We start from the raw sequence: 21,879 nt of genomic DNA on the forward strand, positions 1-21,879 counted from the left end.
AAAAAAAAAAAAAATTGGAGGTTCAGCCCGGTGGCATAGCAGTTAAATTCTTGTGTTTTGGCGGCCCAGGGTTCGCCAGTTCAGGTCCCTGGTGTGGACCTACACACTGCTTATCAAGCCATGCTGTGGCAGGCATCCCACATATGAAATAGAGGAAGATGGGCAAAGATGTTAGCTCATGGCCAGTCTTCCTCTGCAAAAAGAGGAGGATTGGTGGCAGATGTTAGGGCTAATCTTCCTCAAAAAAAAAAAGAAAGAAAGAAAATGAGGAAGATTGGCAACATGTGTTAGCTCAGGGCCAATCTTCCCCACCAAAAATATAAATTAATAAAAACCACCAGGAATTCTTAAAAAAAAAAATTGAGAACCACTGATCTAGTGAAATTGGTTGGAACTTCAGATGTATTTGACTTTAACCTTTCACCTTGCTTTTATCTATTTGTTCCCTTGTAGCACATCTAATTCGTGTCTCTGTTTTGTCCTGCTTGAACATGAAGTGGGCCTGAACTAACCAGTGAAGTGTGGCCAGTTTCAAGGACATGTAGTTGTCCTTAACCTGAATTTCTCTTTCAGTAGTAGGAAGCTAATTGACTGCAGACGTGTGGGACTTTGAGCAGCCGTATAACATTGTCTGCTATGGCTGGTACTCAGTTGTTCCTGCTTTTGAATCACAGATCAGTCATTAATTTTGAGTGGAGACCTTTTATAGCACAAAATACATTTTGTGATTCTATACTTACTAGTTTGTCATCAGCTTGCTGAAAGTGGAAAAACCTTGTCTGTTTTGATCCCCAGTTCATCCCAAGCACGTAGTGTAGGGAATGTGATCTGCTTTGTCTTTGCAGACAACCCACCCAGTATGCTGAAGAGTGACCCACTTTAAGACACTTGCTGAAGTGGGTTTTGGTTTTAACCAGTTTAGTTGAATGAATGATTTTACAAGAGTTCATAATTAAATTTTTGCCTCAGATGTTCTGTTAGCGATAATGAAGTGCCCCCAGCTTCATTTACTAAACATGCATGAGCAGGTTTTGTGAAATACAGAAAGAAGCTCTTTAAAGTCATGAATCATGAAACTGACCTTTGAACAGCAACAAAAAAGCCAAACTGTTTTGTTTTAAACTACTTGAGTGATACTCTTTTCACCCCATTCCTCCGTAATTGATATCCTCGCTTGCTGCAGGTTTCTTCCCTGGAACCATCGTAGCTTAGCTCCACACAGTACAGGAGCTGTGCGTTGAGGGGGTAGAGGGAGGCAGGTGAGGTTTCTGTTCAGTTTAGACTTTGATGCTTTTTAACGTTTCTACGGGTGCTTAGCCCACCCTCCAGCAGGTACATGATGTTAAGAGTCCTTTCTTATTGGGCTTCAATATATATGCTCTCATTCGTTATTTGTGTTATTGTCATCCTGAAATCGATAATGACTTTTGGAGATTATTTGAAGAGAGAAATTCTGTTAGTAGACATGTAACTGGTGGGGATATGGAAACATTATTTTTAAAGAAAAGATTGTTTGGCATTTAAAGTTACTTAGGCTAGGAGTGGAATTATAATCGCTGAAGAATAACAAGCTGTGAGCTCAGAAAAGGAAACAAAAGAATGGAAATAGCAAGGACTGAGCCACAGACCAACCTGCAGTAAAGACGATGACCCATCCCGGAAGTCTTATGAGTCAGACTTGCCATGTCGTGTTGCTGAGATCGTGTAGTTAGAGATCGTCTGCTCCAACCTCTTTGCTTTTAGAGAAGGAAATCTTAATACATCTTAACTCTCTCTCTCTTCCACCTTCAGTACCTTTTCTTTGAAAAACTAATTGAGTGCTTTTTATCAGGTTTTACGTTTGTACATTGTTAATTTTTGTAATGTTAGTGACACAGGTAAACCCGTTGTAGCTTATGTTTCTTGGTAGTGATGGACAGGGCCAACTTCAGTATTATAGGGGGAAGTGTCTTGTCACTTTAAGTTTTTTATTCTGCAGGCACTCTAGGAGTATCTGTCTTGTGGTTGACCCAGGTTACCATTCCCTGTATCATTCATTGCTTGCCTTGTGCCACTTTCTGTAGCAGCTTTGCTGCTCTCAGCCATTTGGTTACCAGGTGACTAATGTCGTCAGCTCTTAATTTTTAACATTTCTTCTATCTTTCTTTCTTCTCTGAGGCAGACAGAAAGAACGGATTAGAAGAGAATGGGGCACATGCTGTGATCATCTCTCCCTTACATCTGTATTGCTTATTAATTAAGTTTATATCAGATTTTATTTCTGCTCTGTGCACACACCCCTCTAATTCCCCACTGCTTATCTTAATCCAGTACTTCATGACTTTTAAAACTTTTTTAAAAACTTTGTTTCTCTCTTCTTCCTCTCTCTTTCTCTGCTGCTTATATTTTCATTATGTGGCAAGGGACAGCCTTAGGTGTAAATAACACTTTTGATGCAGAGATATTTACATCTTTCAAAGAACAATTAGACCACAAATCCAGAAGCAAAAAGAAAACGTAAAAAAGAACCAGCACTCTGTGCTTTACCTAGTACCTTTGAAGGTACTTGGATCTCCTCTTCAGAATCTTGCTTTTCATCCTCACAGTGAACATAGGAATACATGAGGCATGATTATCCCTAGTTTTTACAGATCATAAGCTGTTTACGGGTGACAAAAGTTTACCTTTTAGAGGAGTTGAGATTCAGCTCTCAAATTTGATTTCGGCAAAGCCCTATTGTCTTTTATTGTATCACAGTAAATCAGCTGAAGGATCCAAACCCTTGAGTTTTATTTTGATAGGCAGCTTGAAGCCACTCTATTTCTGGAATATGAATACTCAAGTGAAAAAAGATATGTCAGAAAGACGCAAAAGTGTTCTTCAATGTATTTACACCCTTGTGCCATGCCCCCTCACCCCCAGCCCCCCGCATCTTCTCTGTAGTTTAGGAAAATTGTAGAATTGGTCCAAAGTACAGCTAATGGGATGGGGAGGAAAAGAGAACTGGAGTTGGGAAAAGGAACAACGGGACTGGTGGTGGTGATAGTAAATAAGAAAGAGCAAGGAGTTTGTAATAAAATAGTCTCATACAAGTTTTTATAGTGATTTGAAGCTTATAGTGTAGAGAGTGGAAACAAGACAAGTGCGCAGGAGTAGAGTGTTGTGTGTAGAATGTTGTAAAAGCATACGGGTGCATTAGGATAAAGAAGGGAAATTTTTTTCTAATTGGAGGGCGGGAATGGTTTCTCAAGAGGTGACAGTTGAGCTTGATCTTGAAGGATGAATAAGAGTATTCTAGATAGAAGACAGATGAAAGGGAGATTTAAAAATAAATTAATGACTTCAGGTTAAAAACAAAATCAGAAATATTTCAATGATCATCCTTTGTCAAAATCTCTTTTAGCATAGGTCATTTGGGTGGCTGCCGATAGTGGCTGTGGTGGAATGAAGTGATGGAGGTGGAATGATGTGATGAGGAAGAAGCATGAGTGATAGTATGTTGTTTAGAATGAAGCTGAAATCAGGTTTATGAAGCTCAAGTTTAGGTCTGTTCTTGTGTGTGAGGTGGATTCACTGCATTAAATTGTAGGAGTCAGTATAACATTTCAAACAACTAAAGAATCACCCAGCTTTTTAGCATGCTGTCAGAAGAGGGTAATTTGCTTTAGATGGAATTGGTTTGCGTAACTCCCTCTGCATAGAGTGTATTTGTGAACTTCAACTCTGTTCATGTAGTTGTTGAGAAGGCTCTTGGCAACAAGCTTCCAGTTGCACCTAACACCTGCCTTGCTAATTGGTCTGCCCAGTTCTGGTGCTAGAGCCTCTGGGGAGCTTGTGTTGGAATTGACTTCATCACGTTTAAACCGGAGCATAAATGTGAAGAGGCTCTGGGATCAGCCCATTGATTGACAATGAGAAGGCAAGACATACAAAGGGAGAAGAGAGAATGAAACCTTGTGGATAAAATAGCTGTTAATTTACATTCAGACGCTTTTCAGCTCAACTTACATGTTAAAAATAGGATGTTTTACTTTATTGCTCTCTGCTAGCCCCTTTCCAAGTTTGCTGGCATTATAAACTAAGGCAGAGGAAAAGAATGACCAAGGTAGTTTCTTGTTGACATTACTTATGTGCTTTTCCTCTTCTTTTTTAAAAAAACTTTAGGCTGGTAGGTTTTTCCTATCGCCTGTGTTCCCACTCTATACAGTGCCTTCTTTTTAACACTTACCAAATGACGTTGTTGTAATTGTTGGTATGTTTTCCTCTTCTGCTGGTCCGAGAGTTCTAGCAGTGTGTGGTGCCATTCCTCTCTATTTCCTGGACCTACCGTGGTTCTGAGCATGCAAGTTTTTGAGCTGGAAAGGAATTAAACTGAAAAGTGGATTGCATTAGGTGGTTTATACTTTATCCCACTAAACATGACAGATTATCAGCAACAAAAGAAAAGGATATCATGGAACTTTCCTTCTCTTTTCCCTCCTCCTGGTCTCCTTTCAGCTCTTATCCTCTTTACTAGGGTTGAGTTAAACCACAAAGGAGGACACGTTCATTGGGAAAGTTATCCAGTTGATCTGGAAGCTTTCCTAGTGGTTCCATGTTTAGGGACTTTCTACCCTCCGCCTTCCCCAGTCCTGTAAAGACACACAGGTAATAGTTCGTTCAGTTCTTTCCTCCATGGTGCTGGTTCTTTTGGAGCTGTTCAACAGATTGAAATAAAACCTTTAACTTGGTATTTTAGGAAATATCTTGTAGGGATTAAGCCTTTAGACTGACTAGTGATAACTATACTAAATTGTCCTGAGTAAGAGTGTCAGCTTGGAAGTTGAGTTTTGGATAGTGCCTTTGTGTATGAATGTCTCAAATTTTTCTCAAGGGCAGTTTTTTTCCCTAATTGGCTTGAGCAGTCTCTGTTTTTACATAGTGCTTCAAGCACTTTTCAGTAAATCAATTCAAATCCACAGTTGTTTTTTGAAACATTTCCTTAAGTTACTGTGATTCTCAGGAGACGCCCAGAAACACTCCCTAATTAGTGTTTTTAATCATACCTTGTATAAGTCAGGCAAACAAGCCTGACGAGTAAACTGAATTACTGGTGGGATAGTCAAGAGTTCTTGGCCCCAGCATTTAATCTTAGAAAACCCAAGAATAAAAATACGTGACAGACTATTTTAGGATATAGTTTGTACTTTTCTGACCTCAAGTTTTTTCTTGCTGTGTGAGCCACTGATTGTTCATCTCAAGTGCAAATAAGGGTCCTGTTAATAGACCAACTCAGAGGGCCGTTTATCCGGAGACTTGTCGAGTGCTGGTTAGTTTTTAGGGGCTTGAGGGGAATAGCAGCGTTTAGTACCTGCTGGGCTTGAGCAGCTCCTTCCCTCTGTCCCTAATGCTGCGTGCCCCTAAGCCCTGGACCTACTAACTTCTCAGTGTTCTTGGGGATGAGCTGAGAAATTTTCTGGCTAACTAGCTGGAGGGGGTGTGATTCAACAGTTTAAATGGTTTATTATTATTTTGGGGGGGGCATAAAATGCCCAAGGAATATTTGATACGTAGTTTGTTGGTTATAAAGTCTGAAAATATTGTAGTCGCAGCTCTGCCAGCCAGTGTCTGTATATGCTCTAGTGGGAAGTTATTTAGCTATTTTCTTATCTGTAAAATGAGAAGAATAATACCTACATTGAGAGTAGAGAGAAATTACACAAAGTATGTGACATGCCCAGCACTGTACTGCCACAGAAGTTATCCCCTTCCATCTCTCTCATTAATTTAGGAAAAGGAAAATATTTTAGTTGGTCTCTGCCAATTGAGATTTACTGGGTAACCTGTCTCCTTCCCATTTTGTCAAGGCATGGCTTCTCTTAGCTGCCCTCTTTCCCCCCTTTTTGCTGGCATAATAGACACTAGCATTGTTGATTGATGTCTTTTCCTTTTGGACAGGGAGTACTTCCTGTATCCTTGTCCATCTGACTAGTTTGTTGTACATAATGAAAATTTCCCCTCTTGTCTTAATCACAAATAACCAGAAGGAAAGCTAGTTAAAGCTGCTAAGCCATATATGAACATTTTCATGGCTTTTGAGCTGGCAGGTATAATTTATTGCTGCTTTTTAGCCAGAATTTGAGTTTAGGAATGTTCATTTTTTCTAGCAGTTTATTGTATTCTTTGAATGTCTAAGCTTAGACATGTACCATAGCTTGATTGTTATGTATAGAAAGGCCGATAGTATTTGTATGAGAGATTCTATCCAGTTGCTATAAGATTCGTGCTCATTTTAAATCTGATTTATTATGGATCTACTTCTGACTTTTCCAAATAACACATGAATAAGTAACATTAGAATTGCAGCAATTTAGAGTAACTTTCAGTGCTAGGAAAATCTAATGTCTCCTATTCCTCTTTATTATATTTTTAAAGAAGTAGTACTACTCACTGGCTAGTTTGCCATTCAATTTAAAAACCTGTGAATGAAACAAATATTAAACCAGTTGTATTGAGACATAACTAAAATTATTTTCCTTCTGTACTTAAGGAATCACTCTTTTTCTTTTTAAATATGAAAATTGGAAATTAAAACCGAACATACTTTTAAAACTGTTTTATTTGGAAATAATTTTAAAGTTAAAGCAAAGTAGCAAGAAAAAGAATAGTACAAAGAATTTAAAAGTTTCTCCTCCACCAAGATTCACCCAATGTCAACATTTTGCCACCCTTCCTTCTCCTTTCTCTCCCTCCTTTCTCTTGTTCATTTCTCACTCACTCACTTATATTCTTCCCCTCCCCCCAATAGAAGGTTCATTTGCATACATAATGGCCCCTTTGCCCTGAGTACTAGGAATAGGGATAATCTCTTAAATAACCACAGTACGGAAATCAACTTCAGTAAATTTAACATTGATAAAGTACTTTATCTATTGTCCATATTCTAGTTTTGTCAGCTGATCCAATAATGTTCTTTATAGCATTTTCCCGTCTAGTGCAAGATCCAGTATAGGATCAAATATTGCATTTAATTGTCATTTCCCTTCAGCTTCCTTTAATCTGGAAGATTTACAGACTTTGTCTTTTATCGTATTTGCAGAATATAGTCTTCCTGGCATTGTGGGATCTGAATATGCTTCAAAATCATAATATTGAGTCACCATTTTTTTTTTTTTTTGAGGAAGATCAGCCCTGAGCTAACACCTGCTGCCAATCCTCCTCTTTTTGCTGAAGAAGACTGGCCCTGAGTTAACATCCGTTCCCATCTTCCTCTACTTTATATGTGGGACGCCTGCCACAGCATGGCTTGCCAAGCGGTGCCATGTGTGCACCTGGGATCTGAACCGGCGAACTCTGGGCCACTGAAGCGGATTGTGTGACCTTAACCACTGTGCCACTGGGCCGGTCCCTTGAGTCACTATTAATCAAAGTTATTTTAAGTTATTTTTTCTTGTTTCACTTATGTTGTGAGGAAAAAAAAAACCACCACCAAGTCTTTAAAACATCTCAGCTTTTCAGCCTTTTCATTCTACTACCAAAATTATAGGTAGAATGAATTTTGTTGGTATTTAATCCATACCTAGAACATTTGTAAAGACAGTGTCAACATCTAGAACTCCTGGGACCGTCCTGGTGGCGCAGCGGTTGAGTTCAAATGTTCCGCTCTGGTGGCCCGGGGTCGGCCAGCTCAGATCCTAGGTTTGGACATGCAGCCGCTTGTCTAGCCATGCTGTGGTAGGCGTCCCACATAAAAAGTAGAAGATGGGCACAGAGGTTAGCTTAGGGCCAGTTTCCCTCAGCAAAAAGAGGAGGATTGGCAGCAGATGTTAGTTCAGGGCTAATCTTCCTCCAAAAAAAAAAAAAAAACCACACACACAAAAAACTAGAACTCCTGATTAATGATCATGTGATTTTGATGCTTTTAAAGCTACATATTTTAAAGTTTGATCAGCATCTAGTGTGAAATTTTGCCTTTTTATTAATTTCTCACCTCCTGGTGGTATTGTGCCACCTAGTGGAATTTTATGGCCTTCAATATATGGCTCGGAATCTAGATGGAATGCAAAATGCATTTTAACATATTAAGAAACAGTAGTTTGGAATGTTTGAACTTCTTGGGTGACTTGGACTTCTTTAGAACAATCATTGTCTTCCTAAACAAGAATTCAGAACAAATAAATTCTTAGTAAGTGAAGTCTTAGTAGATGTCTTAACATTATGAGCTACTGAGTGTTAAAAATCTGCTTTTTTCAAACAAGAAATACCCTACATTTATTTTCTTTATCTATGAAATTTTAACCAAAGCGTATTATATTTCCATCAGTTAATATTAAACTAATTGTTGCGATGGGGATCTTGTAAAAATCTCCATTTCCCCTCGTAGGTCTTATTGTTGTACCTCTACTTTCTAAGCAGAATATATTGGAGTTTACATGTTATTTACACAATCTAGGTTTATTTTGAAGTAACAGAATACAAACACACTTTATGATAAATATTAATTGAATGGTCGACAGGAAAAAATGTGCTACCTTGAAAATAGCCTGAAGATAGTTTAGCCTTTATCATTTGAAGATTTCTTGCCAGATGGCAAGATGAGCTCTTATTTGTGCTTACTTGGCTATAAATAAAATTTAGGATTTTATCAATTGGAGAGGTAGCAGTCTCTTTTTCTTGTTATTAAATGTGAAGAAGATGCCTTATTCCTTGAGAGGTATTCAATGTACATGTTTTTAGTAGGACTTGAGAAACATTTCTCTCTTGGGGTTGGTCATTCTGCATAATGAAACTGGAATATGACCTCTGAGGTTGTCTTCAGGATAGTCATTTGTGATAAAGAATATTGAGAATTATCTAACCATGAAGGGGAAGTAGTTCTGAATCACAAGATGCAGGTCATTCAAGCATACAATACCTTTTTAGAGTCACAGATATTATATAATGTTTTTGTCTTATTTTTTCTTAGTTGCTGATGTATATTCACGATGAGTGGATTAGGAGAAAACTCCTTGGATCCACTGGCCCCTGATTCACGAAAACGAAAATTGCCGTGTGATACCCCAGGACAAGGGTAGGAATTTATTTCCTGATGCTTCACCAAGATCTCCTCCTCCTACCCTATTTTTTTGGTTTAAGCTAACATTTGGGCTTTCTGTTATTTACATTCTCTGGTTAGATTTTTGTGTGTGTATGTGAGGAAGATTGGCCCTGAGCTAACATCTGTTGCCAGTCTTCCCCTGCTTTGTATATGGGATGCTGCCACAGCATGGCTTGATGAGTGGTGTGTAGATCTGCACCCGGGATCCAAGCCTGCAAACCCTGGGCTGGCCCCAGCTGTTTTTGTTTTTGTCGTTGCTGAAATAGTGTGGTTTTGCTGTGTGGTAAGTAGAGTGGTGCAGTGATGAGATGGACGTCCGTGTGATGTCCACCAATAAAGATAGAAGCGAGAATGTTATCCAACAGTCTGTGGTGCTGTAAGACGCATTTCTCAGTGGAGGAAGTAGGAGTTAGGAATAGATAAGCAAGATTATTACAAGTAAGAATCTTTACTATCCTTTCAGAACATAAGTTGATATTTTGGCATTTGTGAGGTTTCATCATTCTTTTCCTAAATGGAGTGAGAAGTTTAAAAAGTTGCAATAAAATAACTGCATGTTACGCAGTGATACTGTGTAGCCTTTTTAGTATTTACCAAGGTCAGTATCATTTGAATTTTAATGTGATAGTTGCAGAATAAAAAAAAACAATTTACAATTCATAAAACCTCACCATTAATGAGTAGCGACCACTTTTTTGGTTATTATTTGTTAGTTGTTTTTCTCCATGAGGTAAAGGCTGTTTATATTTATTGCCATTTTCCAGATGATGAAACTGAGACTAACTGCCCACGGTCATTCCACTAACCCAAAGGTGGACTTGAATTTAGGTTTGCATGAATTTCTACTATGTTATACTGCATCTCCAAGATAGTGTTTGATAGTTTCTACTGGCTGAGTTTAGTTTGTTTACATATGAAGGAAACGGTGTTGTATAGGGACTTCTTTTGCCCACAACTTTTGTGATAGGTATACTTATGGCTTTCTCCCCCCCCCCCCCCTTCTCAGTCTTACCTGCAGTGGTGAAAAGTGGAGACGGGAGCAGGAGAGTAAATATATTGAAGAATTGGCTGAACTGATATCTGCTAATCTTAGTGATATTGACAATTTCAATGTCAAACCAGATAAATGTGCAATTTTAAAGGAAACAGTAAGACAGATACGTCAGATAAAAGAGCAAGGTAATACAAAGTAAGAACAACACACTCTTTTGGAAGGAACTTGTTACCTCTGTTTATGTTTCCTTTTTGCTGCTTCGTTGCTTAGGTGGGGTGACTACTGTGTGGGAGTGGGCAAATGAGTTGACCGGCTTTGCTCTTACCGAGTTGAAAGAAGGCCAGTGTTGCTTACTCTTTCACATGTTAGTTCCCTTTCAGGAAGTCATGGGACAGTACATTTATTAGTAAAGGAGAATTTAGAGTATCTTCTGCCCCCCTGGGTAACTTGGAAGTTTAATTTTAACATTTGAAAATTGTAGCATCATTTTCTTATGAGGAAATGTCTTACTTATATCCACATGCACATGTGTGTCTCTTTGTGTCTGTTCTGGGGTCTATTCCAAGGTGGACGTAACTCATATATGTGCTGTTTGTAGTACTGCCTTGTGTCTTTCCAGGAAAAGCTATTTCCAATGATGACGATGTTCAGAAAGCTGACGTGTCTTCTACAGGACAGGGAGTTATTGATAAAGACTCCTTAGGACCACTTTTACTTCAGGCAAGTATAAGGTTTCAGCCAGCCAGTAAGCTCTGTTGATTACGAAAAAAATGATTGAAATTTTGGTTAGGAAATGAAAGCAAAAAGAAAATGTTTCTTTCTATGAGACAGAACTCAGTATTCTGAATATGATAGAAAAATGCTTTTATATTTACAATATATATAATTCAGGAGGCCCTGTGTGCTCTTGCCCCCCCGCCCACACCTCCACTTATAAAAATAGAGTGCAAACTGAGAAAGCAAACAGAAAAATACAAAGAAGCAAGAGAGGAAAGGTAACCCATAATTTTGCAAATGTAATATTTGGGGCATATTTAGCTCAGACTTTTTTTTTTTTTTTTGAGGAAGATCAGCCCTAAGCTAACATCTGCTGCCAATCCTCCTCCCTTTTTTTTTTTTTTTTATTTTGCTGAGGAAGACTGGCCCTGAGCTAACATCTGTGCCCATCTTCTTCTACTTTATATGTGGGACACCTGCCACTGCATGGCCTGATGAGTGGTACCATGTCCGAACCTGGGATCCGAACCGGTGAACCCTGGGCCCCCAAAGCAGAATGTGTGCACTTAACTGCTGTGCCACCGTGCTGGCCCCTGGCTCAGACTGTTTTGAACATTTTTGCCTGATGGATTATATGATGCCCTACTGTTTTATATTCTTGAGGAGTTTTTTAAGACTTAAAAATGTGCGTTGTTTTGTAAGTAGTTGTCTTAAATTCATCTGACTAACCTGTAGCACTTACAGAATGTTTCTCTTACTTTAAGGCAGGGTCTGAAGCCCTTCATAAAGTTAACTTGTCCACTTTTTGTTTTGATTAGTTTGGTCCAACAACTTTTTATGATCATTTCAGCTCTTCTTCATAAATGCTCATTAAGGAGTAGGGTAGTTCCTGTAGCTGGACTTGTTATCAAATGGAAAAACAGGAAACACTAAGGATCGTTTTCTTACTTTTAAAAGCTCCTTTGAAGAGGTGATTCTTCAAAATATTAGAGTAGACATTAATTCAGATTTTATGTTGAGTGTATTTGTCTTTTTTTCAGATTCTTTTTATTTTTCATAAAACTCTGTAGTAATGGTGCTAATGTTAATAGAAATGGTGGCTGATAGTTGTTAGCAGTAATTGTTAAATGAACATTAATTTTTTCACATTCTGCTTTATGCTAAGGTTGGTGTCTTAGTCTTCTAGGGCTCCCATACCAAAAGACAGTGGGGGGGCTTAAACACCAGGCCTTTCTTTCTCACGGTTCTGAAGCCTGGTGGCGGCAGGTTTCATTTCTCCTGAGACCTCTCTCCTTGGCTTGTAGATGGCTGCCTTCTCCTTGTGTCTTCACATGGTCTTTTCTCTGTGTGAGTGCATTCCTGGTGTGTCTCTCTCTCTCTCTCTCTCCCTCTCTCTCCCTCTCTCTCCCTCTCTCTCCCTCTCTCCCTCTCCCTCTCCCTCTCCCTCTCCCTCCCCCTCCCCCCCTCCCTCTCCCTCTCTCCCTCCTTATAAGAACACCGGTCCTCTTGGATTGGAGACCTACCCTAATGACCTCATTTAACCTTCATTACTTCCTGAAAGGCCCTATCTCCCAATAGAGTCACATTGAGGATTAGGGCTTCACGGTGTGAATTTGGGGGCGTACGGTGGCGCCCTATAGTTCAGTCCCTAATAGCCAATGTTAACATATACCACTTTAGGCATTGGATGGTTTCCTGTTTGTGGTGAATCGTGATGGAAACATTGTATTTGTGTCAGAAAATGTCACACAATACCTGCAATATAAGCAAGAGGACCTGGTTAACACAAGTGTCTACAATATCTTGCATGAAGAGGACAGAAAGGATTTTCTTAAGAACTTACCCAAATCTACAGGTAGGCTTTTAATGTATATTTTCTAAATAAGTTAATTTTTTTTCTTAACCATTTCTTAGAAAAGCAAATGTACCTTTTAGGAAGTCAGGTGATCAAACTTGTGTAGAAAAGCAAGTGGCTAATAGTGAAATTTTCAAATACGACCTCGGTGAATTTAGAATTCAGTATACATTTCATGGGGTTTAAAGGTACAGTGAGTTCCAAAATATACAGTGAGATTTCTGTTGAAATTATTCTCGTGTTTTATATATTGCCACTTTGAAATGTTAGTGTAGAAACTACTATGGAGAACATGTGTAATGAGAAAATACAGCTTAAATTCTTAATGATAGTTAAGGACTGAATTGCTAGCTTTTTAAAAACGCCTTTCAATTTGTTTTCCAAAGTTAATGGAGTTGCCTGGACAAATGAGACCCAGAGACAAAAAAGCCATACGTTTAATTGCCGTATGTTGATGAAAACACCACATGATGTTCTGGAAGACATAAACACTAGTCCTGAAATGCGCCAGAGATATGAGACCATGCAGTGCTTTGCCCTGTCTCAGCCGCGAGCTATGATGGAGGAGGGGGAAGGTGAGGGCACACGTTTATGTGATGTGATGTCTGTCGAACAAACAGCAGCAACATTTGTAGTTTCCATTGTTGTAATTCTTCCTACTGCATGTCATGTCCTTGCTCACCTGATGAACAGACATACCCAAAGGTTAAATATAATCCTTACTTGGTTAAATGCTTTATTGTAGATTTGCAATCCTGTATGATCTGTGTGGCACGCCGCATTACCACAGGAGAAAGAGCATTTCCATCGAACCCTGAAAGCTTTATTACTAGACATGATCTTTCAGGTAAAAGCTCTGGGTACATATGTATAATTTTGTTCATTTTGAAAATTTTTTTAAAAGTTAACTATTTCTACAGCCTACACTCACTGTAGTGAATGCTTTGCGTGGGTTATTTCCTCTGTCTCTTATCCACTCCTAACAGAGATGTACTATAAGATGTTTGGCGTTTGAGTTGGATATATTGGGCACTTTGAAAAATAAAAGTAGAGTCACCTGACTTTCTCTACAAATAGCATTTCGAATCACAAGTTAATATTTCTTTTCTTTAATTTCAAACCCATTTTTCATAAAGAAACATGTTTTCAAAAACTTAGGTAACTTAATGAGAATTGCTGAGACTAATTCTTGACTTCAATCTGAGCTTCAGTCTTGGTCAGCCGCTTTTTGACCATGAGAGTAAAGAATTCAAGCCGGTGTAGTTGATAAGGCACAGTGATGAAATTAAACCTGATGGCAATGTTATCTGTATTTACCTTCAGGGCCACTCTTGTGGTCATCTAACCCTACATAGTGATGCCAAGGGTTTGTCACATATGCTCCGTCTTGGAGATGAGGAAACAGATCCCTAGTGACAGAGACATTGGGTTATTTGTCTAAGATCATGGCTAATGAGAAGAGAATTTGCAGCTGGATCTGCTTGACGTCAAAGCCTGTACTGTTTGCTTTGTGTCCACTACGTGGACCCTCAATAAGTATTTGATAAACTGGAGTGTGTTTAAATAAACTCATAACGCAGTTATAAGTATTTTATATATGTGTATTTATATACACATGTATATATATATATTACATACACATACATACGTACATAATTTACTGTAAAAGATAGCTATTTTTGTATTCATCAACCGTTTTGTCAGGCTCAGTTACTTCTCTTGAGGCTGCTTGAGATTAATTTTCACACATTAAAAAAAATCGCAAAAAACTTTCTTTGTATTCTGAATTGACAATCTGTTTACACTGATGATTGTTACTTTATATTGGAAATTCTTCTCTTTATTTATCACCTTGAGATAGACCTGGTGACAGGAATTTTTGTGTGTTACATTATCTTTTTAGAGTGGTTCTTTCTCAGCATTTGTTATGATTTGGCAGTCTAAGTTTTCTCCATAAATAACAATACTTCAGATTTTATAACTGAAAATACTAAATAAAACATCTTTACCTAAGCAGTTTTGCAAGTAGAACCTTCAAAAATAATCTCACCCGTATTTTCCCTTATTACAAAAGGAAAACATATTTATTACGAAAGTTAGAAATTACCAGCAAGAAAAATTAAATGCTTTTGTCTGGTTAATATCTGAGAGCTATCTTAGCACAGTTATGGTTGGTACCTTCCACTTGCTGTCCATTCTTTCATAGGAGAGTTGTTGCGCTCAGCAGAATACTGTTTTTGGCCTCTGGAGAGATTTTATCCTCTGTCCCTGATGTGTTTATTGAACATTTTCTGAGCATCTATTTTGTGTTTGTCGTGTGGCTCTCAGAGCTAAGCATTGCCCTGGTTGAGGGCAGATCATTCTTATTTTGGGCACGGTGCACATATGTTTACTCTTTCCTGGAATGTATTTGTTCCTTTTCCCTAGTCATTGTTTTTTCCCCACTAATAAGATTTTTTTTATTTGTCACCATTTAAGGTCTGAGTTGTAAACAGATTCTTGGACTGGTGGGTCATATCCATTAGCTCTCAAAAATTAGTGCCTTTCTCATCCCCAGTAGTGTTTCCAGAACTCTCTCTCACCATGAAGCTCTGTGAGTTTTCCCAATCTAAACTTGATTTTCTTCAGCATTTTTACTTTTCTCACAAACATATCATGGAGAAGATAAGTAGATTAACAAACTTTTCCTGTGTTTTCCCCAATCTGTCTGGAATCAAATTATTGAACACTTCTTTAAAGTCATTTGTCTATGCCTCTTGAATCATGATTTCCATTATCTTCTGTATTTGGTGGACCTCTTGGTGCCGAGCATAAGAGGTTGTTTGGGTCTGAGTATTGCATTTTTTAGTAAAGCCTATGCGGAACAGACAAAAGCAACCATTGGTAGTCTTGACGTCAATATCAGCTTCAATCATAGTCTGACATTTTTTGACCATGGAGCATATTTTGTCATGGAAATCCATGTCATGGATGTCGATCACATGATTTTTGCCCTGGACATCCTCAGTAATTAGTTTGAATTTTCTAAATGCAACTTCAGCATTCTGTAGATCAGCAAAGCTCATTTCAGAAGCATACCCCTTGAGACCATCAGAGACAGTTTTGGTGTAAGGTGTTCTTGCTAACTGCCCTGGTGCTGCTCAGAAAGTGAAAAGGCTTAGCCATTTTTTAAGGGCCATCTTCATGAATTCTTTCATTTCATAGCATTTTTGAATTGTATATATTTTGTCTTTCTGGTATATTTGATGTTAAAGCAAAGGTTGTCATAGGGCGGGCCCAGTGGCATAGTGGTTAAGTTCACACAGTCAGCTTTGGCAGCCTGGGGTTCACTGGTTCGAATCCCAGGCACAGACCTACGCACTGCTTATCAAGCCACACTCTGGCTGGTGTCCCACATATAAAGTAGAGGAAGATGGGCTGAAATGTTAGCTCAGGGCCAGGCTTCCTCAGCAAAAGAAGGAGGATTGGTGGCGGATGTTAGCTCAGGGCTAATCTTCCTCAAAAAAAAAAAAAGTTGTCAGAAACTTCCTTACTTGTGGAAATTAGTATTTGGTTAACTTTCCTAGTTTGGATGTTAAGTGTCCAAAAATGCAATCACCTCTCAGATGGAAAGAATTGTCCCTGCTAGCTGTTTAGGTAGGTGTTTTCTCTTGTTTCATAGTTGAAGGGAGAGAATATCTTCAGATGCACAATTTTCCTGGTAGATGTTATTTTTTTCTTTTAAATGAAAATCAACCTAAGGTTATCTTGACATGTTATATTCTGTACATTCACAAAGTAAAAGCAGTTGTGTGGTAACACTCTTAGTCTATACAGCAGGTGATTTAATGTGAGAATATCCTGCAGGCCTATATCCTTAAAGAGAACAGCGCTGGGTATAGCAGAAATTGGGACCAGAGAAGGTGGAATGGAGGTTTAGTGTGTGTTTTATTCTTTATTCCTAAGCCGTGCAGTTTGCACCCGGTGAATACTTGGGGTTGGATTTAAATCTTTATTTCCTTTCAATAGGAAAAGTTGTCAATATAGATACAAATTCGCTGAGATCCTCCATGAGGCCTGGCTTTGAAGATATAATCCGAAGGTGTATCCAGAGATTTTTTAGTCTTAACGATGGGCAGTCATCGTCCCAGAAACGTCACTATCAAGAAGGTAAAGAATTTCGTGGTTGATTCTTGATCTTGTTTGTCATTGTATTTGGAATAAAGTACTAAGTATATACATGACTGTAGTAGTTGTTTTTTGTGCCTGCGGGGTAGGAAAACGGTTCTTGAACATTCTTATTTTAGCCTATTCATACTTTGGTGTAGGCCCAGTTTTTCACTGAATTTTGAAAATGTTGGACTTGAAGTTGATTTCCTTTCTCTCTTCTCCTATATTTATTTGTTTTGCCAATTGTAGTTACTAGTCATGGGATATTTTCCCCACAGCTTATATCCACGGCCACGCAGAAACCCCAGTGTATCGATTCTCTTTGGCTGATGGAACTATAGTGACTGCACAAACAAAAAGCAAGCTCTTCCGAAACCCTGTCACAAACGACCGTCATGGCTTTGTCTCAACCCACTTTCTTCAGAGGTAATGGGAGATCACTGTGGATTCTGATATTAAATGCAGCAGCTTTCTAAAGATGTGTTATTATTAATGTAAAAAGGGAGCAAATTTAACAAGAGAAAAAGCAGGAACATTGTTGGATTTGCTGAAGTGAGTTTAGATTCTTGGATTGTATGTTTTAAGGTTATATTTTTATGTGAAAATGAGAATTTGTTCATTAAATAATTCCTGGGAAAGCTGGGGGATAAGAAGGCTAGTAGTGGGTAAAAGATCATATAAAATCTGACCATTTTGTTACCTTTTAATTTCTAATGATACATTACCTTGCTCTTAGGGAATGAAGGTAGACTTTAAGAATAAAAGATAGTTACGATTGCTGTTGCTAATGGTAAATGAGCAACACAGAAAGGAGCAGAATATTCACCTGTTGATTATCTGGAGTAATTTACAAGCACCCCCAGGTTAACCTGTGGATAAATAGCAACTCCAGTGAAGCCCAGCTGAGGCTCCAGTTAACGTAGCTGCTGGCCCCTCACGGTGCTGTGGTGGCGTCACTCACTCAGATTCTGTGACTGTAAAAATCACGTCGTTAGGCTAGTAAATGATCGCTGTCTAGATTGTTATCGTCACTAGGCATTGGAATGGCGCCGAAGACATTAAGTTCCTGGGCACACACTTTATCTTTTTTAAAAAAAAATCTTGATTCAGGGCTTTTTTTCTTTTTAAAAGATTGGCACCTGAGCTAACAACTGTTGCCAATCTTTTTTTTTCCTGCTTTTTTTTCTCTCCCCAAATCCCCCCAGGACATAGTTGTATATTTTAGTTGTAGGTCTTTCTAGTTGTGGTGTGTGGGATGCTGCCTCACCATGGCCTAATGAGCGGTGCCATGTCTGTGCCCAGGATCCGAACCTTGGGCCGCTGAAGCAGAGTGCATGGACTTAACCACTTGGCCACGGGGCCGGCCCCATGCCTGTAATTTTTTAGTAAAAGTTTGATGTTCTGTTTCTTGCAGGGAACAGAATGGGTATAGACCAAACTCGAATCCTGTTGGACAAGGCGTTAGACCTCCAGCTGCTGGATGCAATGCTTCGGTAGGCGGCATGAGCATGTCTCCAAACCAAGGCTTACAGATGCTGAGCAGCAGGACCTATGGCTTGGCTGACCCCAGCACCACAGGGCAGATGAGTGGCGCTAGGTATGGGCCTTCCAGTAGCATGGCTTCAATGAACCCTGGGCCAGGCATGCAGTCGCCATCTTCCTACCAAAACAACAACTATGGTCTCAGCATGAGCAGCCCCCCACACGGGAGTCCTGGTCTTGGCTCCAACCAACAGAATATCATGATTTCTCCTCGTAATCGTGGGAGTCCAAAGATGGCTTCACATCAGTTTTCTCCTGTGGCAGGTATTTGTGTTGGCATTTCCTTTTCTTTACTTTTCCTTTTTCAGTAATTCTTCTCTTTCCATACCACTATAATTCTTGTGAAGTTAATTCATTTTATAATGGAAACTTTGAAGAGCTCAGTGCTGTTTTGTTATAGCATTTAATAGTCTAATTCTTTTCTTAATTTTTCTCCAAATCCAGGTGTGCACTCTCCCATGGGATCTTCTGGCAATACTGGGAGCCACAACTTTTCTAGCAGCTCCCTCAGTGCTCTTCAAGCTATCAGTGACGGTGTGGGGACTTCTCTTTTATCTACTCTGTCTTCACCAGGCCCCAAATTAGATAACTCTCCCAATATGAGTATAACCCAACCAAATAAAGTGAACAGTCAGGATTCCAAGAGTCCCCTAGGCTTGTATTGTGACCAGAATCCAGTGGAGAGTTCAATATGTCAGTCAAATAGCAGAGATCACCACAGTGACAAAGAAAGTAAGGAGAGTAGTGTCGAAGGGTCGGAGAATCAAAGGGGTCCTCTAGAAAGCAAAGGTCATAAAAAATTACTGCAGTTACTTACCTGTTCTGATGACCGGGGCCATTCCTCCTTGACCAGCTCTCCCCTGGATTCAAGTTGTAAAGACTCTTCCATTAGTGTCACCAGCCCCTCTGGGGTCTCCTCTTCAACATCTGGAGGAGTGTCCTCCACATCCAGTATGCATGGGTCACTGCTGCAAGAGAAGCACCGGATTTTGCATAAGTTGCTGCAGAATGGGAATTCACCAGCTGAAGTTGCCAAGATTACCGCAGAAGCCACTGGGAAAGACACCAGTAGTACAACGTCTTGTGTGGAAGGAAATGTCAAGCAGGAGCAACTAAGTCCTAAGAAGAAGGAAAATAACGCATTGCTTAGATATCTGCTGGACAGGGATGATCCTAGCGACACCCTCTCTAAAGAGCTGCAGCCCAAGGTGGAGGGAGCGGACAGTAAGATGAGTCAGTGCAGCAGCTCCACCATTCCCAGCTCAGGTCAAGAGAAAGACTCTAAAATTAAGACAGAAACAAACGAAGAGGTAATTTGTCTTCTCTACATTCCAACTCAGCCATTATACTTCATCATTGCGTTTTTGGGTTAGAAAGACAATGTATTAATACACAAATTCTTATCTTCTATTTTAAGTTTATTTCATGGAAGTGAATCTTGAGCTATGATTTCTTTGTAATTCTTTTGGGCTTCAGTAGAGTGTATTATGATGCAATTTAGAAATACCGGGCGTGTGTGTTTTAAAATGTGACTGTAACTCATTAGCAGTCAATTTGAAATTTTTCATGGAGGTGTTCACTGTTGGCATGAGGAGACTGGGTCATTAAGGGCATGGTGGAATGAAACAGGAGAAACACTTTTGTATTAAGCAGCAAAATTTTGATTTTTTTTTTTAATAATGTGCTCTTTTTTTTTTTTTTTTTTTTTTTAAAGATTTTATTTTTCCTTTTTCTCCCCAAAGCCCTCTGGTACATAGTTGTGTATTTTTAATTGTGGGCCCTTCTAGTTGTGGCCTGTGGGACGCTGCCTCAGCGCCACCCGATGAGCAGTGCCATGTCTGCGCCCAGGATTCGAATTGGTCAAACCTTGGGCCTCTGAAGCAGAGCGTGCGAACTTAACCACTCGGCCATGGGGCCAGCCCCCTCCCCCCCGCCCCCCCCCTTAAAAAAAAAAAAAAAAAAAAAAAAAGATTGGCACCTGAGCTAACAACTGTTGCCAGTCTTCTTTTTGTTTTTTCCTGCTTTTTTATTTTTTTCCTCCCCTACTCCCCTGAGTATATAGTTGTATATTTTTTAGTTGTGGCGTGTGGGACGCCGCCTCAGCATGGCTTGATGAGTGGTGCCGTGTCTGCGCCCAGTGTTCCATCCGGCAAAACCCTGGGCTGCTGAAGCAGAGTGTGGGAACTTAACCACTCGGCCATGGGGCCGGCCCCCAAAATTTTGATTTTTACCTGAAATCAAGTTTCATGTACACGATCACATTCTGTATAAAGATTTCACAAACTCTGCTTGAGGAACACTATTCTAGGAGACATTAATATGCATCTGAGAGTCTTAGAGAAGTCTTACTGTTAAGTTGTCTGTTTAACTTTGTTTAACCTGGTTTTCTCTGAATTTATTGGCCAAAATCTCTTTTTAAAGCATGCCTATGAATATCTTGTTGAACGTCAGCTTGCTGCTTTTATTATTAATGGTACTTATTTTCAGAAGGTGTGTGCAGACATCTCTGTCAGCTAATGATCCTGAGTAATGTTAGCTGGAAAATATCCTACAGTTTGAGAATTAAACTCCTAGTGTAAATTAAAAAATGCCCCTTTGAAAGCACCTCCAAACTCAGGGATTTATCTTAGTAGTTTTAAACTGTTGTTTCAAGGAAGAAGATTGTGGGGGGCGTCATAATAGACCAGCCTTTAAGTTGGGCATTATCGTTTCAGGTAACTAATGTATTTTACTTGTTCCCATTTCATCTGTTTTCTTCTGATGAATATGTTTATACTTGTGTGTCTAGTAATGTAGACAGCTTAATTTTTAAAATTTTATTTTCAGGGATCTGGAGATTTGGATAATCTCGATGCTATTCTTGGTGATCTGACTAGTTCTGACTTTTACAATAATTCCATATCCACAAATGATAATAACCTGGGAACCAAGCAACACATGTTTCAAGGAACTAATTCTCTGGGTAAGAAAGAGCTAGGTTTTGTTCTTGCTGCCTTTTAAAGCTTTCTGCACACTTGTATGTACTCTTATACTGAGAGTAGGATTTAAAACACATAATCTGCCTCTCAGTTTCTTAGACAAATTTATCATGTATATGTTTAAAAAAGTTTTTGGACATTTTCATGTTTTTTTAAATTTCCCATTTCTAACTGATATGATGCCAGTAATCATGGCACTAACAGGAAAATGTTCATCTTTGGTTGCTCCAGATGAGTAGTAGGTACTAGGGCATGCATTTTTCTTAGGCAAAGAGAATTGGATGAAAAAGCAACTAAAACTGCAGATCAAAACCTGTCCTGCGAATTTATGGAGTGTTATCATTTAGCTATGAGAGTTTTCCTCTTTAGTGTTTGCTGGTCCTTTCCCAGACTTTCTTCTATAGCTGTGTCTTTCCTCATTCATTAATTGACGATGTATTATATGTATCAATCAAAATGAGTAATTCACAGTGATCAGAAAATGGTGGTTATTCATTTTCAGTGACACTGTTTCCCAAACTGAAATGGATAATCAGATCAATTGAATAGATTGGATAAAGAAAAAGACTAAGAGGAAATTTTATCTTTC

General features: G+C 39.1%; 1 protein-coding gene across 6 annotated transcripts in view; it reads left to right on the plus strand.

Annotated features, from left to right (window-relative positions):
• The window catches only part of NCOA3 (nuclear receptor coactivator 3), a 123,660-nt gene that overhangs the window by 83,735 nt on the left and 18,046 nt on the right, over window positions 1–21,879 (plus strand). For all 6 annotated transcript variants that reach the window (XM_046678609.1, XM_046678614.1, XM_046678613.1 and 3 more), the window contains 11 exons: window positions 8,924–9,028; window positions 10,062–10,234; window positions 10,669–10,769; window positions 12,447–12,621; window positions 13,008–13,196; window positions 13,367–13,468; window positions 16,630–16,770; window positions 17,049–17,196; window positions 18,185–18,576; window positions 18,757–19,622; window positions 21,139–21,274. In XM_046678609.1, coding sequence (XP_046534565.1) covers window positions 8,943–9,028; window positions 10,062–10,234; window positions 10,669–10,769; window positions 12,447–12,621; window positions 13,008–13,196; window positions 13,367–13,468; window positions 16,630–16,770; window positions 17,049–17,196; window positions 18,185–18,576; window positions 18,757–19,622; window positions 21,139–21,274 — 2,509 coding nt within the window. In that variant the 5' untranslated portion in view covers window positions 8,924–8,942. The remainder of the gene's footprint in view (window positions 1–8,923; window positions 9,029–10,061; window positions 10,235–10,668; window positions 10,770–12,446; window positions 12,622–13,007; window positions 13,197–13,366; window positions 13,469–16,629; window positions 16,771–17,048; window positions 17,197–18,184; window positions 18,577–18,756; window positions 19,623–21,138; window positions 21,275–21,879) is intronic.

Source organism: Equus quagga, chromosome 12 (genome assembly GCF_021613505.1).
Source record: "Equus quagga isolate Etosha38 chromosome 12, UCLA_HA_Equagga_1.0, whole genome shotgun sequence".
Classification (NCBI taxonomy): domain Eukaryota; kingdom Metazoa; phylum Chordata; class Mammalia; order Perissodactyla; family Equidae; genus Equus; species Equus quagga.